Genomic DNA, 27,982 nt, shown 5'->3' on the forward strand with positions numbered 1-27,982 from the left:
GGTGGGTGTTTTTGAAAGGAGTTTTCGAGATGAACCAACGCCATCAAGACATACGTGACCTCGAGGCTCAACGTATACAAGAGAACCGAGAAGTGATCGAGCTTAGAGGGTTATGGGGCTCCATCCACTACACACACGTCATGAAATTTTATACAACACCCCCCCCCCTCCCCACTCCCCATCTTACTTTTTTCATCACTTGTAACATAACCCCCCCCCCATCTTACTTTTTTCATCACTTGTAACTTTTTTCATCACATGTCCAGTCAAATCATATTAAAAGCAATATGTTGGAATTCGTAATTGGGACTTGGTCGAGTTGAATGAAAGTTGAAACTATGATTTTGGAAGAGTTTGAAAGTATGAAAAATGAAAGTTGAAACATTGAGTTAAATAAAAAAATCGGTTATAATACGACAACCGATTCCTGTAATTACGAATTCCAACATATTGCTTTTAATATGATTTGACTGGACATGCAGAGAGCATCCGGTTCCTTCTTCCATGCATCATGTCGGCTTTTTCTTCACATATACGACAGAACCGGTTCCGACCCGAACCGGTTCCGACCCGACCCGGTTCCATACTACCCGTAACCGGGTACAACAGGTTATGGTTTTTTGGGCAAATACCCGGGTATGAACCGGAACCGGGTTTGAGAGGAACCGGGTACTGTCAACTTTGAGAGGGACCGGGTACGGGTAGGAACCGGTTCCGGGTTTTAAAAATATCCGATTATGCTCATCTCTATTATATACTATTCATATTGTTTTATAGTGATATGTATTGTTATATCTTGTTTTGTGGTGTTATATAGTTATTACAGTGTTATGAACTGTTGAATGTTGTTTTGTAGTGTCTTTAATAGTGATTTGTAGTATTATATACTTATTACAATGTTTTATGAACTGTTGAAGGGTGTTTTTGTGGTGTTATATACTTATGACAGTGCTGAATGGTGGGTGTTTTTGAAAGGAGTTTTCGAGATGAACCAACGCCATCAAGACATACGTGACCTCGAGGCTCAACGTATACAAGAGAACCGAGAAGTGATCGAGCTTAGAGGGTTATGGGGCTCCATCCACTACACACACGTCATGAAATTTTATACAACACCCCCCCCCCCCTCCCCACTCCCCATCTTACTTTTTTCATCACTTGTAACATACCCCCCCCCCAACCAAAAAAAAGGGCTCCAACTGGCCTACCCACTACACATGGTCTAAGGGTCACGAACAAGTCATCCGTTTAAGTTACCCACCTACATATGCCTGCCAGTTTTACTTTTAAACCAAAGACAAGAGTGAAGTGTCCCTGTGGTTTTTTAACTTTTGGCATTTTAGGTCAAATTTCAAAATTGCACCATTTTCCTCCCCTGACATTTTCAAAACGTGTCATTTTGGTCCAAAAAAAATAGCCATAGTTAAAAAATTCAGTTAGCTTAGGGGTAAAATTCGTTTGTTTCTAAGCAGCTGGTCACGGGTTCGATCCCGGCCGCTACAATTTTGACTGTTGTTACCCTAAGATAACTGAATTTTTTAACTGTGGTTATTTTTTTTGGACTGAAATGGCACGTTTCGAAAATGTTAGGGAGAAAAACGGTGCAATTTTAAAATTTAGCCTGAAATAGCAAAAGTGAACAAACCAAATGGCACTTAACTCCAAAGAAAATTAATGATTTATGTGAATTGCATCACCCAAGGAATAAAAATGTTTGGTAAAGGTGGCATGTAACTGTAATACATACATTTATCTAAACCAATTGAGTTTCTAACTCTACATTATAACCTATATTTGCATCTAATCTGTTTTGTTCTCTTATATTCTATTCAATGCTATGCTATGCTATGCTCGCGCTCTCTAAAACTAGGTAAAAGCTAAAAACACAACGGCTTCCTCCAACTAGCTGCCTACCACCTTCAGAACAGAGCTTGGTGACATTTTCCCAGCAGCTAAAGGAAGCACCAAACTGCCTTCTCATTAACTCAAGACCAAGGATGGCGATCCTGTAGATAACAAACCTTTCTTTGTCAGTGTGTTGTACAAATTAAACATCATGTTCATATCTTATTCATCATGGTGAGCCAAAGGGTACACAATCACATCCTGTGTCATTATTGAATATGCTTACCATGGTTTGTCATTTGAGCATTGCCTACTAATTATTACCACTGCTGCTCCCAAAAGTCGAATTTGGAGGAAGTGGTGCTGGAACTTGCTGTGAACTCCACGGACTTTCCTTTAAAAAAACTGGTTCGGCAGTGGATATGTCACCCGGTGCCGAATATGGCCTTTTCACTTTCCTTTTATGCATTTCCTGATTCAACAACACCAAAGTCAACCTTCAAGAGAACCACTACTTCAATGCAAAACACGCTAATTCCACTGGTTTAAAATGAAGACTGTTTACCTTGGAGCCTTTTGGGGCGTATGTACTCATTGCTTGCTGAATGGAGGTGTAAACCTGAATAGCTTGTTTGGAATCACGTTTACATTTGATAACACGAGTGTGATCATTGATCTCGGATGATGATTTAGATTTCAAGTAAAGAACAAGTTTGGATGGAGGTGCATTCGGGTGATCTTTCTTTCCACTAGTTAGTTCCATGGTAGCCAGGTCCTCCCACAGAACATCCCACAACACCAGGCACGGATCTCTAGCCGGATTGAACTTCTTCTGTGTCATAATGTTGGATGTTTGTAAAAGTATAACTCTTCGATGGGTGACAACAAGTATCTTGTCTTTACGTAGTGAAAAATGGTCTTCATAAGCATCGGATAACGCAAACTTTCCACGGACTTTAAACAGATCCACCTGTAGAAAAAATGAGCCTGATTCCGCAAGCTGAAGTATCACCTGTCCCTGTGCCCTATAGTCATCATACGGTCTGAGTAAATTATCACCACTGATAACTCTCGGGAGTCTTCTACGAAGGAGGAGGTCTTCAGAAGTGATAGCAGCAGCAATTTTCATCCTCATCGCATTCGCACCTTCAGTCGTCTTTGATAACAAATCAAGGACACCGCTCACTGGTTGTGCAGCTGCACCGATTATCCCTTTACCGACACCTGAAACAAAACCCTCTACACCAGATGCCTTTGCACCTTCTAATGGCTTTGTTACTATACCCATTACTCCTCTAATTAACCCCTTTGCCAGTGCTCCTCCCCCTTCTCTTATCACATCACCGAAATCTTCAACACCTTTGTTTTCCTGTCTCTGTCGGCTTTGAATAAACTTCTTGTCCATTGATAAGGCAGCTACACCTTTACTCATATGTCCAAATGCACTGCTTGCATTTCCCAGTATATCCACACCAGAAAGCAGCTGAAGAGGCTGACTTAGAATATCCTTTGTGATATTTGAGACGGCATTGGTTGTAAGAACGCTTTGTCTCATCGACAAGTTTTCCAGAAATCTCTGATTTACCCGCACCTGTGATGGCAATACGTAAGCATACATAGATTCATACATCATATATACATTCACATTACTTACAGGCATATTTTCCGTGTTCCCTAGAGCTGTCATCAAGGATGACCAGAAACCAAGTACACCCACAGGGCGCTGAGTTGGCGACATAGCCATGGAGAATTTAAATCGAAACTCTGAGATGAATAGAACCCTGCAATCACCACATAAGTTAAATAATACTGTTGCTAAACACAAGTTCAAGAGGCGAGATATGAGGGTCCAACATACCCAATTTCGATAATAGGGTCCACCGAAACAGTGGTTGTTTGAGCGTCACTGAATCGACTAAAATCAATCTGCTGGAACATACCATGAAGTCGCCAAATAATTGGTTCATGAATACTTATCAAGAAAGCAGAGTTTTCAGGCCCCTGTCACAGATAGATACATAGCGTATTTTTTTATTAAAGATGCATGGGGATTTAAAGCTTTTACTAGTTATAAGAAATATAATATACTCACAACTCACCTGCAAACCAATATAAGGATAAACACAAAAATCTAATGATCCATCAGATTGCTTGGTCATAGAAAACTTCAATACGTAATCTGCCTCTATTCCAATTCTTTGTGGCCTAAAGAGAACGGGCATCGTTGTCAAAGGCAACTGATTGTCGATTTGGATCCCCTTCATTCTGATTTTAATTCTACAAAACACACAAGTTCCAGAGATTAGCAGAAGTGGAGTTTGGACAATATATTTTCAAGTGTGAGGAAGACATTACCTACTAATTCCAGAGCCTAAACCAGTCGAATGTGACAAAAGAAGGTTTTGCACCGACAAGTAGAGTATCTCTTCAGGTGTATGATCAATAATGGACAATCCAAGCTCAGTGAGTTCAAGAGTAAGATGGAGTTCACAATCCGATGATGGTTGAGAATCATTCCTTCGTGATGAAGATAAAGTTTTCATATTTTCTGCTGTTTTGGAATCATCATTGTAGTCTGGCATATAGTCCCTAAACATAACAACATTCATCTTCTCTTCTTTAACTACAGTAACACGCACTGCCTTCGTGGGTCCCGTATCCGTCTGAACAGGTTGATAATCCTGAACCTCATCTATATTGTACTTAGCTGAATCTTTAGTGTCAGTGCCATCCACCAGAACTTCCAGGATTCTTTGTCTACCAAGGTCTTCCCATGAAAATGAGGCACTTGTGCATGGAAGAAGACAACGCCATGAATCATCACCACCGTCAATTTGCCGAAAACGGAAGGGTAAAAACATACTACGATTTTCAATCCTGCCAGACATTATTCAACTCAGTTAATTTAATTTGCAAGAAAACTGAACAGGAATCAAATCTTCAAGGAGTAAGAACATAGTTGTTAATGGCGAATAGCGACAAATAGCGATAAGGTGCCTATATGCTACATAGTGAATAGCGACAAATAGCATGGGCTATTTTTTATAGACAGCGATACACTAGAAAAAAAAATTAAAAATTTATACGTATATTTTATCAAAATACCCTGGTGTATACGCTATTTTACATACCCTGTAGCAACCTTCAACCTATACGAGTATACGCTACGCTATTCGCTATAGCGACCATAGCGAACACTATTGAAAACTATGATTAAGAAAAATAACCTGTACTGGCTTGAAAATGAATTGGGTCGAACGATGACGTCAAAGCATGAGCTTGTTGTTCCACTCCTTACCTCAACCTTCAAATACAACTGTTGGCCAGTAGTTTCATTTCGCAAGAGAACACGCATCCAACCTTCATTTGCAACACTAAACGGCGTACTCCAGTGATATCCATTGATCTTTAACTGCAGCAGATAAATTTCAACAAAGAAAAAAAAAATTAAGAATAAGACCTATCAAGCAGTAGTATTTAGAAAAAGAAGGATAAGTATATCCAGACCTTAAGTAGTTCAGCTTTTGCAGATGTCTGCCATTTAAAATGATAGGGATCATCGGTAGGATGAATCCATACTAGCGACTGGGTACCACACTGCTGCAGACATAAACTAAAGCCAGCCCTATTATAAAACAAGGTGTGTGGCTGAAAATGGACAACCTGCATCATATTATTTGGGAATGTTGGCCTAAGTACCCAGGTAAGAATAAAAGACGAGAATGATACGACTTGATAATTAGCCCAAACATTAACTAACAGGTCATGTTATGATGTTTAAAACAAGAAATAGAAAATAACTTTTTAGTGGTGTCATATTAGAGGAGTATACCTTTGTCCTATCTGATGTCAAGTGGAGTAGAGCTGAAAGGTTGTAGTAAGTTCCATCTGAACTAAAAGCTTTAACATCCACTCTTTGCTATATATCAGAGGGCCGATACAAGGTAAGATGATAGCAACAAGATACTAATTATAATAAATTTCAGGATTTAAATTAATCTTTCTGACCTTCTTTTCGAGGTCAAGAAGTGATAGTCCAGCACTAAAAATATCAGAATGCTGAGTAGCAACAGCTAAACCCACACGAGGAGAAAGATATGCATCATTTCGTGACGAAAAAAGATTAGCACCGCCTTGTCCAACGTAATCCTGTGGAGAAAACATACTAGGAGTAGGACTATTGTCCTCTATTGCTTCTAGAACCTGGATATTCCTCTTTGAGCTTGAAGGATTCTTAAAGCTTGATGATTTTCCAGATTTTGAGCCTGCCCCATCTGCATTCTCTACAGGTTCGATTTCTACTACTCGATATGTAAGTGGAACCGAGCAGTCATTACATATCCAATAAGGAACAAATAATCTTATCGTATTAGGGGACGCTGCAGATGCTCCCATGTCCCGTTCAATGCTCACACGCAATCTCCTGCATATATCAACTATGAGTTGAACAAACAATAAACATCATGGTCAAAAGAAGAGAGTGAATACAAACCTTCGTTTATGCTGATGAATCATCCAAAATGAGGAAGCATGATTATTAGATGAAATATCCAAGACAGGAACAGGATCCTGCTTTTAAAGAAGAGTAGCATATTTAAATATCTTTGATGCAGAACTACGCAGTTAATGTGGTAAAAAATCGGATATCGGTCAAGGACCGATATTAGAGATATCGGTAATCGCGGTGGGATATCGGTAATTTTAATATCATGCTGAATTTATATATAAAGCAATTTAACACTAACAATTCAGTATACGCTCCTACTATTAACAAATTAATTTTTTGCAACTTGTAAAACAGTAACCATTGTAGCAAGTAGGAACTGAATAAGACTTAAAACACTAATAGTAGCAATAAGGAGAAAGACAAACGGTAGAACTAAGAAGAAAATACTGATATCGGGAAAATAGGTGATATATCGGTCAATATCGCCCATAATATGGTTACCGATGTTCTGACCAATATTTTGCACGGATATCTCACCGGGAGACCGATAACCGATTATATCGGCGATACTAACTGCATAGATACAATCTTGGAATGATAATACCTTGATTGGATGTATGCAGGATCTTGGAATGATAATAATTAGTGACATACCTTTTCCAACATCCATCCACCTTGTAGAGACAATGAAAGATAAAGAGGGCTACGGACATCAGCATAATAGATGGGCACAACACCACGTGATGATATAAGGCCACGCTGCCTCTCAGTTATACTTCCATTGTTCAACTTTTCCCATATTGTAAACTGTGCTGGACAAGGAAGGCGGTTGTCCAACTTTAACGGAGCATTCACCGATATTTTCCAATCATAAACATGGGAATTGAGCTCTGTCTGAAGAACTGATGCATCTGTACCGACACTCAGCCAAAATTGCTTTGAGTCGGTTGTTGGGCAACACCAAAGCGTGTCATTCTTTTCAAGCTGATTTAATAAGAAACAAGACCTTGACATCTTTTTTCCTTGCTGCTCATTCGTCCCAACGTCAACAGGACAACCCCAAGTGTCGAGTCCCAACACACGAGCACAAGGACGAATTTGTATACTGCTATCAGAATCCCTGGACATGGAGCGCCACGGTAATACGAAAGAACAACCAGGTTCTAAGAGATGGATTACAGAACCACCAGTGTTTGTTATGTGCTGTTCAGTAACTTTTTGCCTTTTACGGATCCAACGTCTACGTCGTACATTGTGTTGAGCCGATTTTGAAGAATTTTGAGGAGTTGGAGGCCATCTTAGAGTTTGATAGTCCCGCCCATATGCCCATCCATCCACATCAACTGGATCAGATTTATCAACCATCCAAGCTGATGTCCATTTCCATCCTGGTGGAAGTGGCGGTTCATAGAAATCCTGTTGCACCACACTAACTTAACATCTACTGATAAGAAAGAAACATAGATTAAAGAAACACTTACATTAGTTGAATAGGACAAGTTTTTGTTGCTCCAACGTCCTGGATCATTCCCACGGAAACTAGGCCGCTTATTACCCCAACCTAAGATTGAACTATGTCTTTGGTTTTCGAAGATCTCTTCTACAGCATTTTGAGAAGGCTCTTCACGCCCAGATATAGAAGTGACGTTTATATCCAATTTAACATCTGAATCGTTTGTGACAGTTGCAAGACTCCTGAGAATGGCATGCTTCTTTCCATCTTTCATGACTACTTCCATGGCGAAGAAATCATTCTCCATCTTTTTTGTGATGACTGAGAGTGGAAGAAAGGATCTAAAACTCTCCCATACACCTTCAGCGCCAAGTCCCACCCAAAACCCCACATCATTCTCCGCTTCTTTCTCCTGCTCCAATGTACTTTGGAGATTTGAAGTTGCTTTCATTTCAAAATAGGATGTAGATGCTATAAGACATCCTTGAAAGGGTACCTCATCATCCTTTTGTTGGCCCTAAAGTAAAAACATAATGAATTACAAATATCAAATATCAAAATAACTACATAAAAAGGATGAATCATCATTAATCGAACATGAAAAGGACAAAATCACTAACCCTCCTCATTAAAAGGTGTGTAACATTTTCCTGACCATGAGATGCTTGTTGCAACATTCTAGCTGATGCTACTTTTCTTAAGGGATTCGTACCATGTCCAACAGAGATCGTTGAAGCACCCACAACTTCACCTGATGATCCCAACACAAAACCACATACAGTTAGGGCCAACAATGATGTTACTTATAGGCCTAGAGTTTAATACGGGTATCACATTAATGTTCATATAGTTATAAGAGAATCTAATGGATACCATATTATGTACGTCATGAGAAAATGATAGATAATGGGTCATTCATGTTATGCATTAACAATATTCAATGTAGAGACAATCGAAACACTTAATTACTTGTTTGTCAAATATTAGATTACCTTTTCCTGCTTTTGCAGCAAGATTAGTCACCTCAACTTCCAACCTAGCCAACCCCTGAAACAACACCCAATATTATGTTTTGCAGCAAGATTAACAACACATAAGTAAAGACATTAGTACAAAGTTTGTATATAGATAGATCAGCCAATGTATTATTGGCAACATTGCTTCCCTTAAATATAATGAAAGAGTACACTATTGTTATCGCAAAAGTTCCAAATAAAAGAACTATATAAGTGTTTGCTCCTTGTAGTTAAAGTGTGTATGTGTTCTTATGCCTTTTGAAAGGAATGAGTTGATCTTCTAAACCATGACATACCTTGCGAGGAACTTCAAAAATAAAAAGTTCATTCCATCTGGCACTACCAAGATCATTACTTATGTTAATAGAGGGCTTCACGCATCTGGTCCTAGCACTCTGAGGAAACAGCCTCTGCTGACTTGCCTCCTGATTCTCAACAACAAGCCGGAGCGCACAGAAGAAGCTATTACTATTTCCATCGTCAACAATTGGTAGATCCTTTAAAAAAAACTCTAAATATTAGCAAGCATGTAATGTTAGTACATAGCTCATGTCATTTATGCATTATGTCAATAAATATAAAACCTTGGCTTCAATTATCTGCACAGAAATATAACATCGCCCCTCCCTTGAATCATCAACTGAGTTTAATCGATTTGAGTGCCTTGAAGGTGGAATCCACACAGAATCACTATCATCACACTTAACAAGGTTAACTGTACTAGAGCTTTGATCAAACTTCTTCAGGTAAATATCACATCCAAGCCTGTTAGTTATGGTCACAGTCTGGTAATCGTCCACATCCAATGCAGAAAAAACTGTACCATCGTCACCAACGCTATGGCTGCTAGCTTCCTGACACGTATTAATAACACAAACATCATTTTATGTCAACTGAAATGCCAAAAAATAATAATAATAATAATAATAATAATATATTCAACTCCAATAGACCTCATCTGACTTGATTGCCTTTTGTTCTAATTCTCTCAGTCTTCTCCAAGAAGCGATCATTTCCGCAAAAGTGTCAATATTTGCAGTACTAATATTCATATTAAGGATACTTGTAGCTGCAATTCGTGCTCTTTTTCCAAGTCTTGATTGAGATTGCTCATTTGTATCATATGTTTCAAATCTTCAAAAGAAAAACGGAAGTAGATGAAAGACGGGCAAGATTTTGCGGAAAAAGAGCTAAAAATAAACAGTTGGAGTAGTTTAATACTTGAATATTCCATCGAATGGCTCCACCAGTGGTTCCCATGAGTCTAACAATGTGTTAAACGTTGATGCAGCAATCGAAGATATAAGCACAGCATTCATCGAGTCCATTCCACCATGAGTTGCAAGCTTAATATTTGTGATAGTAACATCAAAAAATGGAGTCATCTGAAAAGAATCCAAACAGGTGAGTGAACAAAAGTTGTGTAACTTTTTTCTATTATCAACAAAGAAAGTATATGCAAGCTGGATACCATTCCACACAGACTGTCTAAAATGGTTACAGAGAAGCATTTCAATTTTATTTCTGCCATTATGTTGTCTCGTGTCTTTGGTTTCACAGAATCACCAATAGTGAAGGCCAGCCGGCCAGAAGGCTTCTTCAGATCGGAGCGAGCAAGGAAAGTGCAGGCCTGAAAGGAAAAAGGAATGAAAAAAACCTCTTTTCTGTAATATACGATCATATTAAAAGAAGTTGACACCATCTGATCTCCTACTGACCTGATTATCCACGTTCCAGATACTCCAACATTGAGATGATTTTGAACTGGAATATTTTGATATTGGCATCTCAGGAATATTAGCTTGGCTCACAAGATCCATCCTTGGACAGCAAACCAAATTCAATTTGGGCATCTCATCTACTCGAGTAACTATGCATCCCATAGAAACATAACCTGGGGGTGGAATTGGGTACCAGAAAAAGGCATCGTCCACACCTTTCATGATGATATTAGCTACTTTTGTAAACTGAACAGGGTTTGCAGAGATGTCAGGGTTGTCAGCCTTAAAAATTATTCCCAACGCAGGTGGCTCCAACCCTTCAGTTATGCAGTCACCAATAACCTTAAATCCAGGTCGTGGTATAGGTCGCCATATAGAGACAGGTCTGCGGATATCATTACCCTTGTCCCACCAGATCCTCTGAAAACTTGGAGTCGACATGTAGCAGCTAGCTTTAGAAATTGATCTGACAACATCACACCCTGGTGATGAACTGCTTTGTTGACTTGTACTCTCATGGTCAACATTTACCTCAGACCTGGATTCTCTTGCAGAGAGACGATGCCAGCTTGAGTTCAAAAGAAGAAGATGGTTAAGATCATAGCATATGTCCTGCGGGGGACAGCTAACAGAAGGACAGGCGTAGAACGATCCAAGAAGGTTGTCGAGTCTCCAAATGCTAAACCCTGACGGGTATGTGTTATTTGAGGAAGCGTTGAACATGCATGCTGAGTATGCTGTGGATGTTGCCAGGTCAGCTCGTATACAGTAGACAATATGATTTGGTGGTGGCTGGTTTCCAATATGTGCAACACACCCCAGAGCCACGTATCCTGGGGGTGGAATAGGGGTCCACAGAGAACAATCACAATCCATATCTTCAGTTTGTTGGATATTGGAGAATAAACCAACAAGCTTGAAGCCAAGAGGCTTTCGTACACGCCCGTATGTATTACTCACCGCCATAACAGCTTGTGAAGGAGGAATGGGCCTAAAATCATCCATATTGAAAACATAGTCAGCCCAAATGTGTTACACAATCACATATGATCAAGAACCAACAATCAAATTCAAATCCAATAAGTGATGTTTCTACGTATAATATACTGTATAATATACTGAGACAAACAATTATGTAGCCCTTCCATATAACACATGCATGGAAGAACTGGAATGTCAACACCTTAGCATTACACAAGAGATGTATGTGTTTAGCAAATAAAAGTAATCAATAAATAACTAACAGCACAACAACAAACAAGTTGCAAAAAATCGGATCGAACATTAAAGCGATTTACCTGGAAGTGACACAGTCTCCCAATATGACATAATTTTGGGGAGCTCGAGGTCTCCAGAACGTAATTGCATTATGATGTCCCTTCGCTGCACAAGAAAATTATTGTGTGTTCTTGTTAAGAGTTTGAACTAAGGAGATAGCAGTGTACACAAACAACAAACAGGTGGGTTGCCAACAGAAGTCTAAAAAGGAAAAGTGTAAAGGGGAATGAATACCTTTTGGAAACACCCAAAGTTGATCGTAGTTAGTACAAGGAGACAAGGGATCAGCACTCTGAAAGTGTAATGCTGCAGCGGCCTGACTCTGTAGATTAAGAATCAGGGAGATAGCACTCAAGGATAAATGAACATATATATCAGAAGATATTAATGATATATTTGTTTTATCCTTCACAGAAGTATATCCTGCAGAGATATCCACTGGATCAAGAATTCTAAGACCAGATCCAGCCTCAACGGTTAGATCTTTCAGTAGAGCTCGAACCCATGTATCATTTTCTTTTGATGCAAACCTATTAAAACAAATTAGATTAGTCAGCCCTTGAACAAATTATAAGCCAAAACTTCAAGAGATGGAAGAAAAAATAAATACATAGAAGTATCGGTTCAATAACAAAGCAATCATACATGAAGCTCAAATCCATTCTTGCACGAAGAAGCTTTTCAGAATGAAAGGAACCATCAATGGATGATCTGCTGCTATCATAAAAAGTGAACTCAGGAGACACCACCTGACACATCAGCACATAAGGCATGGAGACACACTTTAGAATCTAAAGGTTTTAGATTAAGCAGGAATGAAACCAAATGAAACCGTAAAATAATTGAGAAGGAAAGTACATTAGCTTGGCATACACAAGACTCCTAAAAACATGACAACACATGCACAAACTGTATGTATAGCCAAATGGTGCAATGCATGTAAATTTTCAAGAATGTAGCACAAAGATGTGGCAACCCGCAACTACTGGAATTTGGATCACTGATGGCCTCAGCCCCTATCGAAAATAATACTACTACAAGCCATCTGGGATAATATGGTTGACCAATAAACAGTAAATATGTATACTTAGAGATGGACACAAATGAGAGATACTAAATATTTAAAAATAGTGTATTCACAGATGAATAGATTTATTGGAGAATCAAATGATTCTAAGTATTTAGTGGTTCTCATTTGTACCCACTCCCATAGGGCTTGTTCAACAGAACCAACTTTTAGTAGAGAACTACAAGACCCACATAAGCAACTTGTATGTATGCATGTGAGATATAAGCAGGAGAAATTGAGGCGGTTGTTATACGTTAAGCAAAAGATACAAGTGTTTATAGGATTCTCATAGTTCTCTACTTAAAATTAGTTCTGTATAGAAAGCATAACATTAAGAAATATGTAGCATATATGACCTACCTGAGCCTCAAAGCTTAAACTTGGCTTAGATGAATCGGTTTGATCGATGTCAGAAGTGGGTGGTGAGTATGACGCTTTTTCAGCCTCGTCCAGACTCATCCCTTTACTTGTTGAAGGAAAGTTGTCCTGCACCACAACTTCTACACCGTCTTCTTTGGACACTGAGAAACTGCTATCATTACTCAAGTATGTGTAATCCGTCAAGAGCAAAGCATTCTGACAAAAGGAAATATATACTATAAATTTTTAGAATATTCTATTTAGATATTTAGTCATCCGTTAGGTTAGTTATTTCAACATAACCATACTGCACAAGCATCAAACACATGTACCTGCACATAGTCAAATTAAAATAAGATTAAAAGGCTGTAATGCCATTACCTTAATCTTCACATTCATGAACCGCAGTCTTTTACCCCTTCCGATAACAATAATGGGTCGAAATTCTGAAGATTGCAAATGCTCAGGATCCTCATTCAAGATTATAGTTTTTCCGCAACCATCATAAGTATATTCATCAACTCCTGCTGCATCTACAACCAGCTTTCGATTTGGTGACAGACTGACCTCATCCTCAGTCTGCATGTACAGTGCACCACAGAGTACTACAGTGTCGGTTTTACTGATTGGATCATTCTCAGGATCCATCACCTCTTCCTTGCCAGTTATTGCACCCAAAGATGGCACAAAAAACTCACCAACTGCAAGGAGGAAATCTGGAACAACAAGAACTCGAGGCAGTTGAATCCGAACAACAAACAATTGGGATGATGAACGCCATCGGAGATCCATCAATAGCATAGTCGAGTGTGGTGCATCCACGTTGGACATGGTTACATCTCTTACAAGCCCCCCTCCTACTTTACTAGAAGCTTGTTTCAAAACATCAGTGCTTGTCCCAAGCATTAGTCGCATTTCAGGTCTGGTATCAGGGCGTACATCCAATATAGAAAATCGAGGAACGGTGACATAAAGATCCATTTCTGAAAAAGACGTCATTCGGTATGAAACCCACATGCCCTCCAACTGAGACGACAAGAATGAACATCATCTTTAGAAACAACGACAGGACTAACAACATCTAAAAAGGGAAATCTGTTAATATCTTCTCTTTACTTACTGCAATAGTTGCTAGAGGTGAATCCTCTTGGATACCATTGCAGAGCTCTAGCAATGCATAATCAAGTTCAACTGCCATAATGGTAACTGTACGTGACAAGAAAACTTGGCTAGTCATGTTAACCTTATACGCAAGCATCCGAATTGTATCCGTTGAGCCTGAGTTGGTATAGCGGAAACCAGGAGGGAGCTTAGCTTCCTCACTCAAGTTCATGGTCACACAACTAGTAATCACACTATATTCTTTGTCAGACACCACAGCGTGCAACGACCCTATCTGTTTTCAAAGACAGAATAATAATAATAATAATATTATGAGTTTGACCATATTAGCAACGACCCTTAAGCATTTCACAGTTCAAAAAGCAAGTGAAGCCTGTAAGTGAAGGTTGTAAAATAACCTTCACATCCAAGGCAAAATTTGGAACTTTGCGGAAAATGTCTCTCAAACTGCGCCTCACAAAGATATTAATTTCATGGCCTTCGCGTATCATTGGTTTCCCTAAAACACCATTTACTCCAACAGCCATATTGATTCCGAAGATCTGTAGCAGTACCCCACACCTTAGTTTCATGTCATATACCATTAGTGGCATACAAGAAAAACAAATCCAAGAAAATACCTGTGCGTGAAGAATGTCAAGATGAACAGCCGATGGGTCATCTACAGGTCCATGCCAACTAACCTTGTTTGTCACACGCAAATGGCCTAAATCAAGCTGCAGAAAACTGCATCCATGACAGAAAAACCATCAGCAGCGCTAAAACATTTTCACAACACCTGTAAAATTCAAAACTGCATCCAAGAACAATCCAGCAATAGATCAAAGTGTGTGCATCTAAATGAACACACAGTAGAAAGAAGTACTAACTCTTTGCTGGAGGAATTCCGTGGTACAACTATTATTGGGGTCTCTAACGAGAGGTCCAACTTCAGTGCAGCAGATCCATCCATCTCATACTGATGAATCAACCATTCAAAGCCTCCAACTTTATCCACAAACTTGATCGCTTCTTCTGTATTGGGAGCTGCCAGGCCCACAAAATACGCAGAGATCTGCACCATGAATTTTGTTAATATGAACACTACAAAGCCATCTACAAAAGAATTAAATGGCACTGAAGTCTAAACTAACCTCTTGAATGAACCTGTTGAGAAAAACAATACGAACAGCAGAAAGTTTCCCACTCAAGCTATAGTTGTATCCTTCATAGTCATCATCATCAGGACTGTAGGACTTGAATGTGAACTGTTATATATATATATATATATATATATAGAGAGAGAGAGAGAGGTCAAGGTAAATAAACAAAAATCAGTACAAGTAGTACATGTAACATCAACTGGAATATATATAGGTTATACCTGGATGAGAGAGTCAGCCCCCGGATTACGTATGTCACAAAACCATCCCCAACAATGATCTGTACCCAGTGAAAGATCACAGAACCTAAAGTTCCCTAGTGTACCTTCAACCGATATAGAACCAGGATGAACCTGAAAAAATAAGCATTAATTACCAAATTGAGACCTGACCCAATGATTAATTTTCCTACAAAAGCAGATGTTAACCTTAAGATCCAACACAAAACTTTCTTGCACAAGCATTGCAAGCTGAGAGCCATCCTCTTTGTTAAGAAATACAGTGACATTGTCAACATTCATTTTCAAGGAAAATACAACTCGAACGTTCCCACGTCCCAATAATCCCTTCACTTCTGCTTCTTCCCCCTTGTCTTTCTGAGCGTCCTTTGATGCACCGCTTGCATTGCCAAGATCAATGCCCAAACTAATTAAAGCAACAATAGTCGGCCGGTGACAAAAGAACTCTAATTTTGACATGCGGATACTCATCTATCAACATAAAGAAACAAACTCATTCAAGATAGGATTTCATATTGTTAACATTTTAAGTGCCTTGATCCACAATACCTGAGTGTCTATACCATCATAATTAGGAGACTGAGGAGTCCGTTGCACAAAGGTAAGCGATACAAAATCAGAGTCATCAATGCCTTCTGCCTCAAAAAATATGTCTCCAGAATTGCCTCTTGCTGTTCCATGACCTAAAGCTTCAGCAGCATCAGACCATTCTGTCAAGGCGTCAGTGAAAGTGTCGTCCTCTTCCGCCGTGTTTGTGTTTACTAATACCTCTTCCACAACCGAGCAAGCTAAATATTTTGAGCCCGTTGATGAGTGCTGAAGTTCGTCTTTGATTTCCAGCCGGTGCAAATTCATCCTCACTGTTAGATCCCCTTCATATGATGCAACATACACCTGCAATAAAAACTTAGATCATCTTACCATTAATAAAAAAAAAATTGTCAATAAGGTCTGCAATCAATTTATTGCATCCAACCTAAAATTTGCCACTATGTAGTCAGTCAACAGATAAAACTTGCCAATTAAGCATCCATCTAAAAATTCACATGAAAGAACTACCATGATATGATGCTTCTGGTTGGCAAATTATATATAAGCATGCCTAAACCTAAATTAAATTACGTAGCAGCAACACTAACCCCCATATCGGACTGGTTGACCTAATATTAAGTTCCTGGTTTATTTGTGAAACTTTCGCTTGAAAAGAAAAAAAAATGCAACTGTTCTATTATCTCACTTCCAACTTAAAAATATATTCAAACACAGCATAAAAGGCATACAATTACAAACCTTTCCTCCAGCAGCAAGAACCTCAAGAATCTGAACCTCCACAGTATCATCATGCACCTGCAAGATTGAGCAATATTTGTATTCAATTACAAACAGTTAAAAGATTAGATTAGGAATTAGCAATGAAAATGCCATAGTAGCAGAATACTATTGAACACTTAATATACTATGAAAACCACATCTAACCTTCCCATATATTAATAACTTTGTTTCCACCAATGTTCCATTAACAATAATGTCGGCTATCTTCGAATTAGTAGAGCGAGGTTCAGAAACTTCTGCTGCAGCATCACCTTCTTTTCCTAGTATATCAACTGATGAGGTAGCCTACACCATGCACATTAAAAATCAAAACCAGATGCTACTAAAACAATCAACTATACTAAAAATATAGTATCATACAGAGGCTCGGTAGGTTGCTTGTACAAGTCCTCTCATCCAACTAGCCTTTTCTTTCTCGTTCTGGAACTTGACAACCAACGTACTAGAACACTCTAAAGCCTTCAAGAAAATAATAGAAGATTAGCATCACACTCATCATGTTATCATGCATACATTATACGAAGATCAAAAATAGCAAGGCAAAGTGCAAACACTACTTACCTTCTGGATGTCCATGCCTCTAGTACACACAGCAATACAAGAAGAAGAACCACCAACATTGCTTGAAGGTACTTCATATACTTGCTTACCAGCCATGCTGCAGCATATAGTTTAACACACACTTCTAAGAAAACAACCACTAAAGATGATGAAATTTAACTTGTATCCAAGGTTTTAAAAAACGGAAACGAGTATCGAGGCGTTTTCCCTTCGCCTCACGAGGCGTAAGGCTGAGGCGGTATTAATAAATAAATATTAAAATTATATATATCATAAAATGATAAATATTTAACATCAAAAAAAAGACTTTTCTCATCAAATTTCATTAGATTCAGTAGTTAAAAACATAAAAAAGATTCAAATTTCATGAAATAGTTAACATAAAAAAACACAAATAGTTTCTAATTAAACTCAAATAGCATAACAAACATCATCTTCATAAAGTAAATAACTTTCCTAATGTAAATAAGCTTGTGAGAATAGTTTGGGTTAAATATGATAAAAGTTAATGTTTAAGGGTCTTAATGTAAGTGCTTGTAAACGGAATGAATAAAGGGGCTGTCATTTTTCAGTAACCCTAAAAAGAGTTACGCCTCCGTCATCTTCTCCATCCTGAAACCCTAATTTTTCTTGGTCACACATCACTACAAGCCAGGTACGTCTCCATCTACCTCGGTATTTCATCCCGATTCTTTCATAATCGTCTCCATCTACTTTATTCTTGCCGCCAATAAGTTTGCCGCCTAAAAAAACCCTATCTATCCTGCCTAAAACATAAACGTACGCCTCGACATAATAGTTCCGCCTCGACACGAATTGTGCGCCTCACCCCACTGAGGCGTACGTATAATATCTGACCCTGAGGCACCGCCTCATATACGTTTTTCCTCCGTTCCGGCTCGAGGCGCGCCTCAATACGGACGCCTCGGCCGTTTTTTTAAACCATGCTTGTATCCCTATTGGATAACTAAAAAAAGCAGCAGCAACGCTAAAAATATAGAAGGAAAATATGTGCACCTAACAAACCGCTGATAGTTCTGGGATGTAGAAGATTCCAACACATAAAGATACAGCCCAGACAAGACAAGATAAGAAGGCTGCCATGAAGCAACTGAATAGCCAATCCCCTGAATCAACCAAAATTAACTAAAGAATGAAGGTAGATAAATCCATATGCATCAGCTTCTGAAAGAAAAATACAACACATACCCTCCAAACAAGTATTTGAGCCTCAGTTGCAAGATCAGGGGAGCTCCACGGGGCATATTCAGCTTGATAATCTTCTACAAGCTTTGTGCCACTTTCTATAGTACCAGACAGTATATTCAAGAGTTCCATTATCCGGCTGAATCTGGAAGGTGAAAGGTGAATAGCAAGTGTAGGAACTTGGACTGAGACACGAGTTGACGGATGGCATGGATGAGGCACTTTAATCTTCAGTTAAAAGAAAAAAAAAATCTTTTATAACACAGTGAAGTGTATTTGACTATAAAAATTGATTATAAATGAGATTGGAGGTAACTGTACCTGATTAACTACAACTTCAATCCCACACCTGTCAACAAGAGCACCCACAGCAGAATATGCTGAAAACTGACTACTTTGACTTGGAGATTCCAGGTCAGAACTACTATCAGTAAAGAAGGCAGCTATATCCCTGCCAGATATACAAAAACGAGAATACAAGTTTTGTCTTTGATTGTCATGGTGACCCTCCTGCAACAAAACTACGTTAATCTTCAACTGACATTGAAGAAACAAAAATATATACAATCTAAGTAGTAACATACGTCTGTTCGCAATGTAAAATTGCCAAAGTCCAAAAGAAAATGACTGTCATACTCTTCAGATGAGGCACTTGTTCTCATAGGAACTCTAATTTTTGGAGCATCAAGATCAATGTCAAGGGCGAATCTGTGAGATGGAGGGCATGATACATGTTACAAACTTTACCAATGTATGTAACAAATGAGATATTGATTTCTCAATAACAGTACAAATGAAATAAGTGAACCTGCTTTGTTCCTCTAACACTGTTTGAAATTGCTCATGAGCTCGACGTGTCGCCCTTTCTATCTTATTCTGTAATCATTAATCAAAAATGAGATATTGATTTCTCGTATATAGCTAATTAATTCTGGAGATCACGTAATTGTACCTGCAAAGCAGTTGCTGTTTCAAAAGCAACTGTAGGGCTAACAGAATTGCTCCTCTTAATAAATTCAAGAAAGCGATTATAACTCTCCATCAAGACCTATAAAAGAAAATTTCAGTAACCCTTAACCTCATGTGTCAAACATCCAGTACCAGTTGTGAAAAGACCTATAAGACAGTGATGTTTATTCCTCAAGTGGTTCATCAAATGATAAATTACAAAACAACCAACAAATCAGATAAATTACAAAACATCCAACAAATCAATGATACTAAAAATACCAACAGAAAAATCAATAAATGATATTTCAGTCTTCTCTAAAAATATTGGAACTAATGAAAAAAACCCAAATGTTAGCAGCCAGATCTAATTTTATCTTTTACCATATCAAATTATAATTGTTAATAATATTAGAAGAAAAAATCACCGTGACATGGCATGGAGATATTGTTGCGGAAAGCCTCCAGTCTAGATTCTCTCCAACAGGTAAATATACAAAACTAGCACCCAATGCATTCGCCTTCTGCTGACTGGACACGCTCTGAAAAAACGGAAGACCAATTCACACGAAATGAAAAGCAGAATAAAAAGGTTATGCATATGTATTCACCCTCACATGAAAACAATGATAATGCAGAACAACAAACCTGACAAAGTGAACCTTCAGGAGCAGACAATCCATAGAACTTGAGTGTCGCATCACAATAAATGCTTCTATGTTTAAACTTCGCAGAGGCATGAAGTTGTTCAAACCTACCACATACAATTTCAGTTTCATTTATATTGATGATCCTCGCAGCAGATTGACCAATGGACACAATTACAATTCGATGTGTCATATTCTGCATATCTTTTCCAGAATGTGATGTCAACTCCTCATCTTGTTGGAAACTCAAAAAATTATTGAGTGCCTGCCATTCTTCTTTACTCAATCCGTCCACCACAGTTTCAGATCCCTCAGGAGCATCTTGCTCTGAGGTACCACTTGAAACAGAACGCCTGAATTGGAAAAAAAAAAATAGAGTCTTACTATTATTAATTATATACATATCGTATCTAGATGGTAGTTAACTACAATACTGTTTATATATACAGATCCTATGCAACCCTATAACAAACTCTACCAATATACAGTACACTATAACAAACACCATCCAAATGAGAACCCTATAAGAAACAATCAATAAACAATACTCTTCATGATTTAACTGAAAAGCCACCCACCATCCAAATGAGAACCAACTATTCTTTTTAAGCATCCTCTGCTCAGCTTTTTCCTTTGATTTTACAGATTCAACTTTTGCATGTGCAAGGAACCTAATTATCCAAAAAGAACCCAATTAGAGAGAACATGTGTAAGTAATTATAAAACCAAACAAACGGGTTTATGTGATTAACTGTGTCTTGATTATGAACACGCATAATTCAAGCAATACTATACACAGCCAACATATCCTGATACATGATTAGTATATAAGGATCTACTTTTCCATCATTTTACAAATTTCCGGCAACCTTTGTAGCTTACTGATCAACACAATACTAAAGCCACTGACAGCAGCTAAGACACGTACCTCCATAGAAGAATTACTTTTGGATCAAGATCTCTCTCAATACTTCTAATTTCAGAGTCAATAGAGTCTGGCAACTCTTGCAGGTAAACAGCATAGAGCTGGATATACTTCCTACGAAGTTGACTGAATCGTTGAATTTGAGCCCAAGATAACCTATAGCTGGAAATAAACATAAACAAACTACAATCAGACCATCTAACAAGCAAGTGATTGTAAAATATTTTGAACCAAAAATAAAGTGACAAAAAATGAAGAGGCAAATATGAGCAGCATAGCTATCTAAAGCAGCTTCCATCAGTTGCTCTTATGTCACAAAACTAGGAATGCGTTTTGACGTTTATGGTCAACCAAGTCATTTTTTTATCCAAGATGGATGACTAGAAAACATATAACGTGTTAACTTCCTCAGAAAATGAAGAATGGTTTTATTTGAAAAGTAAATGGTCAAATATGGATATCAAAACGCACCATTTCACCCTGAAAATCAGGACGTATCTATTATTTGGAACAAAGGTAGTATAAAGTTGAAGGTCCTAAATCATCTATCAATCTTCAAATTATATATGTTTACCACATTTTCTTCTGCTGCAATGCAGCTTGAGCCGCATAACTCCACCACAGTATAGGACCCTCAGTCACCGACACTGCAGGCCTCAAATGTGACACCTCAACATATGTCTTATATCTTGATATGACCTCAAGGAGTCGAATCCAGTCATGATACTGAGCCTGTAAAGCATTTTTTTTAAAATTCAATCAATCAAAATACTCCATCTAATAAACATTAAAAAAAAGAGAACCAAGAAAAAACTTCAAACAAAAAACTGAAGGAACATGCACAGCTTCGTTAGAAGGTCAAGGATTATTACTTCTGTTACTGTCAAAGAAACGTCACTAAGGATAAGATGGGCCTCCTCGAAAGGCATTTCTGGATCAGTTCTCTCAGAATTCCCCAGACGGTGATACTTCAGGACACCATTGATTGGTGAAACTAAGTAATTGCGATCACGAGCCCATTCGGAAGTTCCATGCCCCTTGGCAGGTTCATTTATTCCATCTTCAAATATCTGACATTCATCAAAAATTAAGTTTTAGAAATCTAGCATTCGCCAAAAGCAATGGCAATTCCATTACTACTGTCTAATACAAAAAGAACCATACAACGGTATCAGGAAAGGAAGATCGCATTTCTTAGAATGTGTGGACCCTACTAATGGCAAAAGATTAAGGAGCATACCTCAACCCAATCCTCAGGACAGAGATCTTCCCATTTTTTATCCATGTTCCAAGGAGGTCGGTTGGAATCATGATACATAGCAAGCCTTTCAAGTTGCAAAGACTACAAAAGAAATGTTGAGGTATCAGAATTCAAAGTTGACGTTTTACGTTCTGCATTGAAAAGCAAAATCTAACATGACAGGACATAAATAATTCAATTGAGTTTAAAAAAAAAATGAAGTTCCTATAAAAGTGTCAATAACTGCAAAATAATGGCCTCCGACGTTAAATCAAATAACATCAGCATTGCAAATATTAACAGTACAATGATCAGATGTAAATACATAGCAGCAAGAAGATCTACTCGTCACTCTGAATTAGTGCAATACCATAACATTTCCTTAAGTTCTAACTTCTTTATCATAGCACTAAACTGTACAAACATATGTTAGTTTATTGAGGTAAATTCCAGCTAGTAACTTGGAGTACCAGTTCACTTTCAATCAACTGGAGCATTGTCAGATGAAACTGATAGATACTAGCAAATGCGTATCCAACAAATAATAACACCTTCTATTGATGCTATACTTGATCCAGGTAGGGAGATCAATTCCATTGAAGTAGAAGTAGAAGCTCATACTGCGACGTTAAAAACATTTCTCTTGAAAATAACGGTTATGCTTATACATCACCTACTTAGCTATCATTTAAAACTCACTAAAAACACTACCAAGAAGAGATGAAACTGGTAAAGAAACAGAAATGACAAATAGTACTTCAATATACCCGAGTTGTAGATAAGACTAATAAAGGGTTGAAAACATCCGGTGCATATATTGTATGAAATATCTCTATAAAAATACATCACCTCAAACCGAGCTAGTGAATACCTCAACCGACCAAATAGCAAGCAACAGTTACAAGTAGATTCTAATGCAAGCAGCAATTAAAAGAACTGACCTTTCGCAATTTATCTAGAGCACCACTGGTGTCAAATGTTTCATTCCCCTTCTCATCCACTGTAAACGCAGCGAGTTTTGCCAGTGTAACACCAACAGCAAAAGGATGTCCTGGATTGCTGAACATACAAACTTCTTCTAATCAAAAGAAAACCAAACATATGGATGAAAATTGACTCCAACAAATGGATGGACACAAACCTAATAGAATCCTCGTATCTGATATGAACATTTCCAATCGAGATCTTCAGATTTCCTATAATTGTACCAATCAAAGACCCCAACCATGAATTTCCACCACCCGACTGAAACAAGAGGTAGCATGCTCAGAAGACAGTAATGGAACCAATGTCAGCATTACTGTATGATGAGGCTAGTTGTTGAGCAACATAAAAAATAATGCACCAACAAAAGTTAAAGTTATGCACGTACGTTTCCCAGCTTTGATTTTGATATTGCATCAAGAGTTGCCGACTCTGCTTCCTGCAACACAGTTGATTGTTCAGCAAGAAAAATTTGTAAAGAGTTCACAACAAAAAAATGTACAAACTTAAGTCACACAGAAGTTAACTAGAGAACACAGACATAAGCGGTCTCAAAGAAGGAAATCAATATATTATTACCTCAATCTGTTGAAGTTTGGCTTCGAAAATCTTTTCACGCTCCTCAGGCTACAAAATACAGAGATATATACTTAAAAGAACAAATAAACCTTGCGAACATAGGAAACATGTTTCTTCTTACTGTAAGTGACCTTCCATCAGAAGCAGGATGAGCAAGAATGAACACACGATCTATAAGAACTATCACAGGCTCTTTCCCAAGACCTTTCCAAGGAACCTGTGTTCATGTCGAAGCAATAGAAACTGAAAAGCTTATCTCTAATAGTGATAATATGATTGTCTATGCCTATTTGTATTTAATTTTGTTTTTGATAGCGTAACAAATGTCCATTAGACTGTATCAAAGAAAAGGTAGAACGCAGAGCAACACAAAAATCATCAACAAAATGTAGTAAAACAAATTTGAGGGGTGAAAAGGTGCAGCAGTTCACATGACAACCATATCAACAATTGAAGTGTAAAAAAGTACCTTCAGTGTTATGCTACCAACAAAACCAGCTTTTACAGTAACTGGAAGTTTTAAAGAATTGAGTGCCTCTGCCTTCAATTTCAAGTCTTTGAGTACCACATCACCTGAACATATAACTTGCTATCAGAACAGGATCACCTATATAGCACGGGGACTCCATTTATGTGGCCGTACCCGTCTCAGGTACTTGTCGGGGACGGAAACACCATGGGTACTCGTTGGGGACGTTTCCTAAACGTTTCCAATGTCGAGGACGTATCTGGTAGAAGTATCCAGCCCGTTTCCATTTATTTTTAGGGTTTTTACTCTTTCAAATTCCACAACCGGCCATTAAATAAATAGACCTATCATATTCGGCTTCTCTAATCTCTAAACTCTCAAGTCTCATCATCTCTAATTCTCTATCGATTGCCGATCTCTCACTAGATGAACCGGAATTTGAAAATGATTTGATTATTGATAATTAATTACCTTTGGAAGATGTAGTATTTTTGGAATTTGTTTAATGTATTTTTATTTTTTTATATTTTTTATTGTCGTACCCGTATCTTGGAATTTTGAGTTTTGCCGTTCCTCGTTCCCGCATCGTCCCCGTACCCAGATCCCATACCCGTTCCAGTGCTACTTAGAGGATCACAAACAATCAACCCTGGTTATATACTAACCACAACATGAAAAATATAAAATGTGAACAGTTTGTGCAGGCACTGTGACTGAGACTTTACAACATGAACCTAATAGTAGTCTAAAATTTAGAAACTTTTGAATAAAGATATAACAGTTACAGAGATGGTTAACGAACCTTTCCAGACGCTGATTCTTAGAGCCTCTGCCGAAAGTCCATGAACATACTCACCCAGATATCTCCGAAGCAAATTCAATACCTTGAAGGATAAGCAAAATCACATAAACTTCCAAAATCTCCTTAAGAACAAACTTTGAGCTAATAATGGGAACTTGTAAGGATGATTGTGGAAAAGGGGAAAAAATAAAATTGGTACATATATGAAGAAAATTGAAAAAATAGTATGGTCGGATGTTACAGAGTTACAATTGTTGCAAACGCTACAGTTGTGTACACATGAATGATGAAACATATTGAGAAAAACAAGACCCAGCTTCACATACAAAACATACACATTATCTCTCCTTCCATTAGCATCAACTCCCTGTCATTCACCTTAAAGCATTTTGATAAACATCGGAAGAGGCAAGATTTAAATCATTGGTTTACTACAATTGTTCATATATTCATTAATTCTACGCTTTATTGTACTTGGCATATCAATAAATGTCCACTTGCTTTAAAAATTCTTTTTAAATGTTTACTAGAATTCCTAAATAAAAGACGAGGAAGCCATCCAAAAGGCATTCGCCAGACCTCCAAACTTCTTTGTGTATCTAATTTCCACCTTAATCCTTCGAAGAGTAACCACGCATCCACCTTGGAAATCTCAATTTGCATAATTTGCACGTGAATAAATGCGTGAAGCCACTAAAATTAGCAACCTAACACAATCATTTAAAGTAACGTAGACCTAGCCATCTATGTTGTCAAAGCGAGGGGCACTCAAGGCACATAGGCCGATCCTGGAGCCTAGGGGCTAGAGGCTTGGCCTTTTAAAACAGGGCTTTTTAAATAAGGCGCATGGTATGAAATACCTTTTTAGGGGTTTTAGAGATGTTTTAGGATTGTTTATGGCTCGTTTACGATGTTTTAGGGTTGTTTAGGACTCGTTTATGGCTCATTTAGGATATTTTAGGGGTTTCAGGCGACTCAGCGCCTAAAAGCGCACCTCACCGGTCACAGTCCACTTACTGCGCCTCACGTGCTTTTGACAACATATCTAACAATCTAGCATGTCCATCAATCTTCTCACATTCATAATACGGGCCCATCAAAAAAGATGTCCCTAAGATGTCTACGTCTAGACATGCTTCCTTACATCCGGCTTGCATTCCAAAGTGTTGTTAAATGTGTAATCTTGAAAAGACTAAAGTAACGAGCGCATAATAAAGGTATGCCAACAACATGACACACATAACGCTTTTGAAGGTTTTCAAGTTGTAAATCAACTTGAAGAAACATGTTGGCTTTGGCTACTAACCTTTAGAAAAACTAAGTTCTCCCACGCTTCTAATATTGCATAACTCTTCCTCTAATCACAATCATGAACACACCACACACTCATACAAACATAAATTGTACATATGGTATACACAATGCTTTCTAAACTCATACCAATCCTACCTAATAAAACTAATAAAAGACCATACCCGTCCTAAGCAGTCCATAACCCTAATACGACTTCTCCAAAACTCCTATCCCGGATCATGTCCTGATTGAGGTGCAATTTATGCCTAATCCCCTCATCCCATGTTAGTTTAGGTTTCCAGATGCCCAAACCATCTTAATCGCACTCATGCGGCTTACCTATACCCGAGGATGTACATGCTTGTGCTTCTATCCCACCGACCGATTATACCTAGTCTTTTTTAGAAGTGAACAATTATTAAAATAGTGAGGTGGAGGATAATTTCATAGTCGGCAAAACAAGCTTCTAACACTTGGAGCATAATTCATTTGAAATAAATTTATTATTATTATGTGAATTTGTTTCAGATGTCTTGTATAATATGTTAAAGCAACTTTATATATGATGTTAAGAACAACCGCACACCAAATCAGTGCATTCATCTCTTGTCATCTAAAGCCAAATTTGAAGTTGCTAAGAAACTTAAAAGATATTATCAGTCCAAATTTGCCGAAAAAAAGGAAGAAGAAGAAGCTTACATGTGCTTCAAACATGACGAAGAGGTTAGGGCACGGATTTAATCGATTAGAAAGCGCATCTCCATGGAGTGAATCGCTGATGATGAAGAAGAAGAAAACAGTGATGAGAGAGAGAGGGATTTTGGGGATATTTTTCTTCAGACGGTTCTTGTGAATCAAAGGCGGTGCGATGGAGTGTGTGTGTGTGTTTGTGTGTGTGCGCAGAAAAGAAAAGTAAACGATTTCGTGGTTTTCAAACTGGACAGATGGCCATTCTCCGGTTCACAGCTTAAACCCGGTCGGCCCCTTCAAAAAAACAAGAATGTATAACTTTGTACAAATCGAGGCTCCATTGGCTGTCTTGCTCACAACTCGCTGATTTATTATATAGTTTTTAAATTTTAAATGAGAAAATTATGAAAGGGGTCAAGAAAAACGTTGACTTACGAAAATAGCCACTTTACGCGTCCTTGGAGCAGGTCTTTCCACATCTTATCTTTATGCGTCCTTGGAGAAGGTCTTCCCACATGTTATGCGTCTGCCTGTAACGTATTGACACGTGGCAAAAAGTAAGGTGATGCCTCAGCCGCCAGCGCATCATGTCCAAAAAGTATGGTGATGCGTCT

General features: G+C 38.2%; 1 protein-coding gene across 2 annotated transcripts; it reads right to left on the reverse strand.

The window, feature by feature from the left end:
- Positions 1 to 1,660: 1,660 nt before the first annotated feature.
- LOC110884559 lies at positions 1,661 to 27,597 on the reverse strand. Of its 2 annotated transcripts, none has more exons than XM_022132282.2 (60): positions 27,378 to 27,597; positions 25,386 to 25,467; positions 24,584 to 24,687; positions 24,236 to 24,331; positions 24,115 to 24,162; positions 23,924 to 23,974; positions 23,693 to 23,796; positions 23,493 to 23,610; positions 22,552 to 22,653; positions 22,184 to 22,381; positions 21,886 to 22,043; positions 21,315 to 21,473; positions 20,965 to 21,057; positions 20,388 to 20,739; positions 20,168 to 20,281; positions 19,744 to 19,839; positions 19,600 to 19,667; positions 19,376 to 19,499; positions 19,113 to 19,301; positions 18,795 to 19,019; positions 18,603 to 18,712; positions 17,586 to 17,682; positions 17,385 to 17,483; positions 17,169 to 17,309; positions 16,983 to 17,039; positions 16,242 to 16,586; positions 15,882 to 16,163; positions 15,675 to 15,806; positions 15,445 to 15,558; positions 15,181 to 15,365; positions 14,932 to 15,037; positions 14,710 to 14,853; positions 14,310 to 14,585; positions 13,571 to 14,215; positions 13,190 to 13,405; positions 12,406 to 12,509; positions 11,995 to 12,290; positions 11,781 to 11,865; positions 10,480 to 11,473; positions 10,233 to 10,391; positions 9,983 to 10,146; positions 9,715 to 9,895; positions 9,346 to 9,615; positions 9,058 to 9,258; positions 8,738 to 8,792; positions 8,366 to 8,496; positions 7,774 to 8,262; positions 6,947 to 7,708; positions 6,338 to 6,414; positions 5,854 to 6,268; positions 5,678 to 5,764; positions 5,353 to 5,508; positions 5,073 to 5,257; positions 4,201 to 4,722; positions 3,945 to 4,122; positions 3,704 to 3,846; positions 3,500 to 3,626; positions 2,411 to 3,436; positions 2,132 to 2,317; positions 1,661 to 2,006 (listed from the first exon to the last, which is right to left on the reverse strand). In XM_022132282.2, the coding sequence occupies exons 1-59, from the start codon at positions 27,390 to 27,392 to the stop codon at positions 2,159 to 2,161; spliced, it is 12,411 nt and encodes a 4,136-aa protein (XP_021987974.1). In that variant the 5' UTR covers positions 27,393 to 27,597; the 3' UTR covers positions 1,661 to 2,006; positions 2,132 to 2,158. The 2 variants fall into 2 exon arrangements, with proteins under 2 accessions (XP_021987974.1, XP_021987967.1); XM_022132275.2 differs by having other exon boundaries at positions 1,665 to 2,006; positions 6,338 to 6,417.
- Positions 27,598 to 27,982: the final 385 nt, after the last annotated feature.

The sequence above is a fragment of the Helianthus annuus genome, chromosome 1 (assembly GCF_002127325.2).
Source record: "Helianthus annuus cultivar XRQ/B chromosome 1, HanXRQr2.0-SUNRISE, whole genome shotgun sequence".
NCBI classification, from domain to species: domain Eukaryota; kingdom Viridiplantae; phylum Streptophyta; class Magnoliopsida; order Asterales; family Asteraceae; genus Helianthus; species Helianthus annuus.

Bases quoted from the DNA above. Each gene is read 5' to 3' on its own strand.
- LOC110884559 (XM_022132275.2), bottom strand. The intron at 19,840-20,167 runs GTGATTTTTTCT...TTTCTTTTATAG, and splicing joins TATCTCCATGCCATGTCACG to GTCTTGATGGAGAGTTATAA. The intron at 16,164-16,241 runs GTATTGTGGATC...TTATGTTGATAG, and splicing joins ATGATGGTATAGACACTCAG to ATGAGTATCCGCATGTCAAA.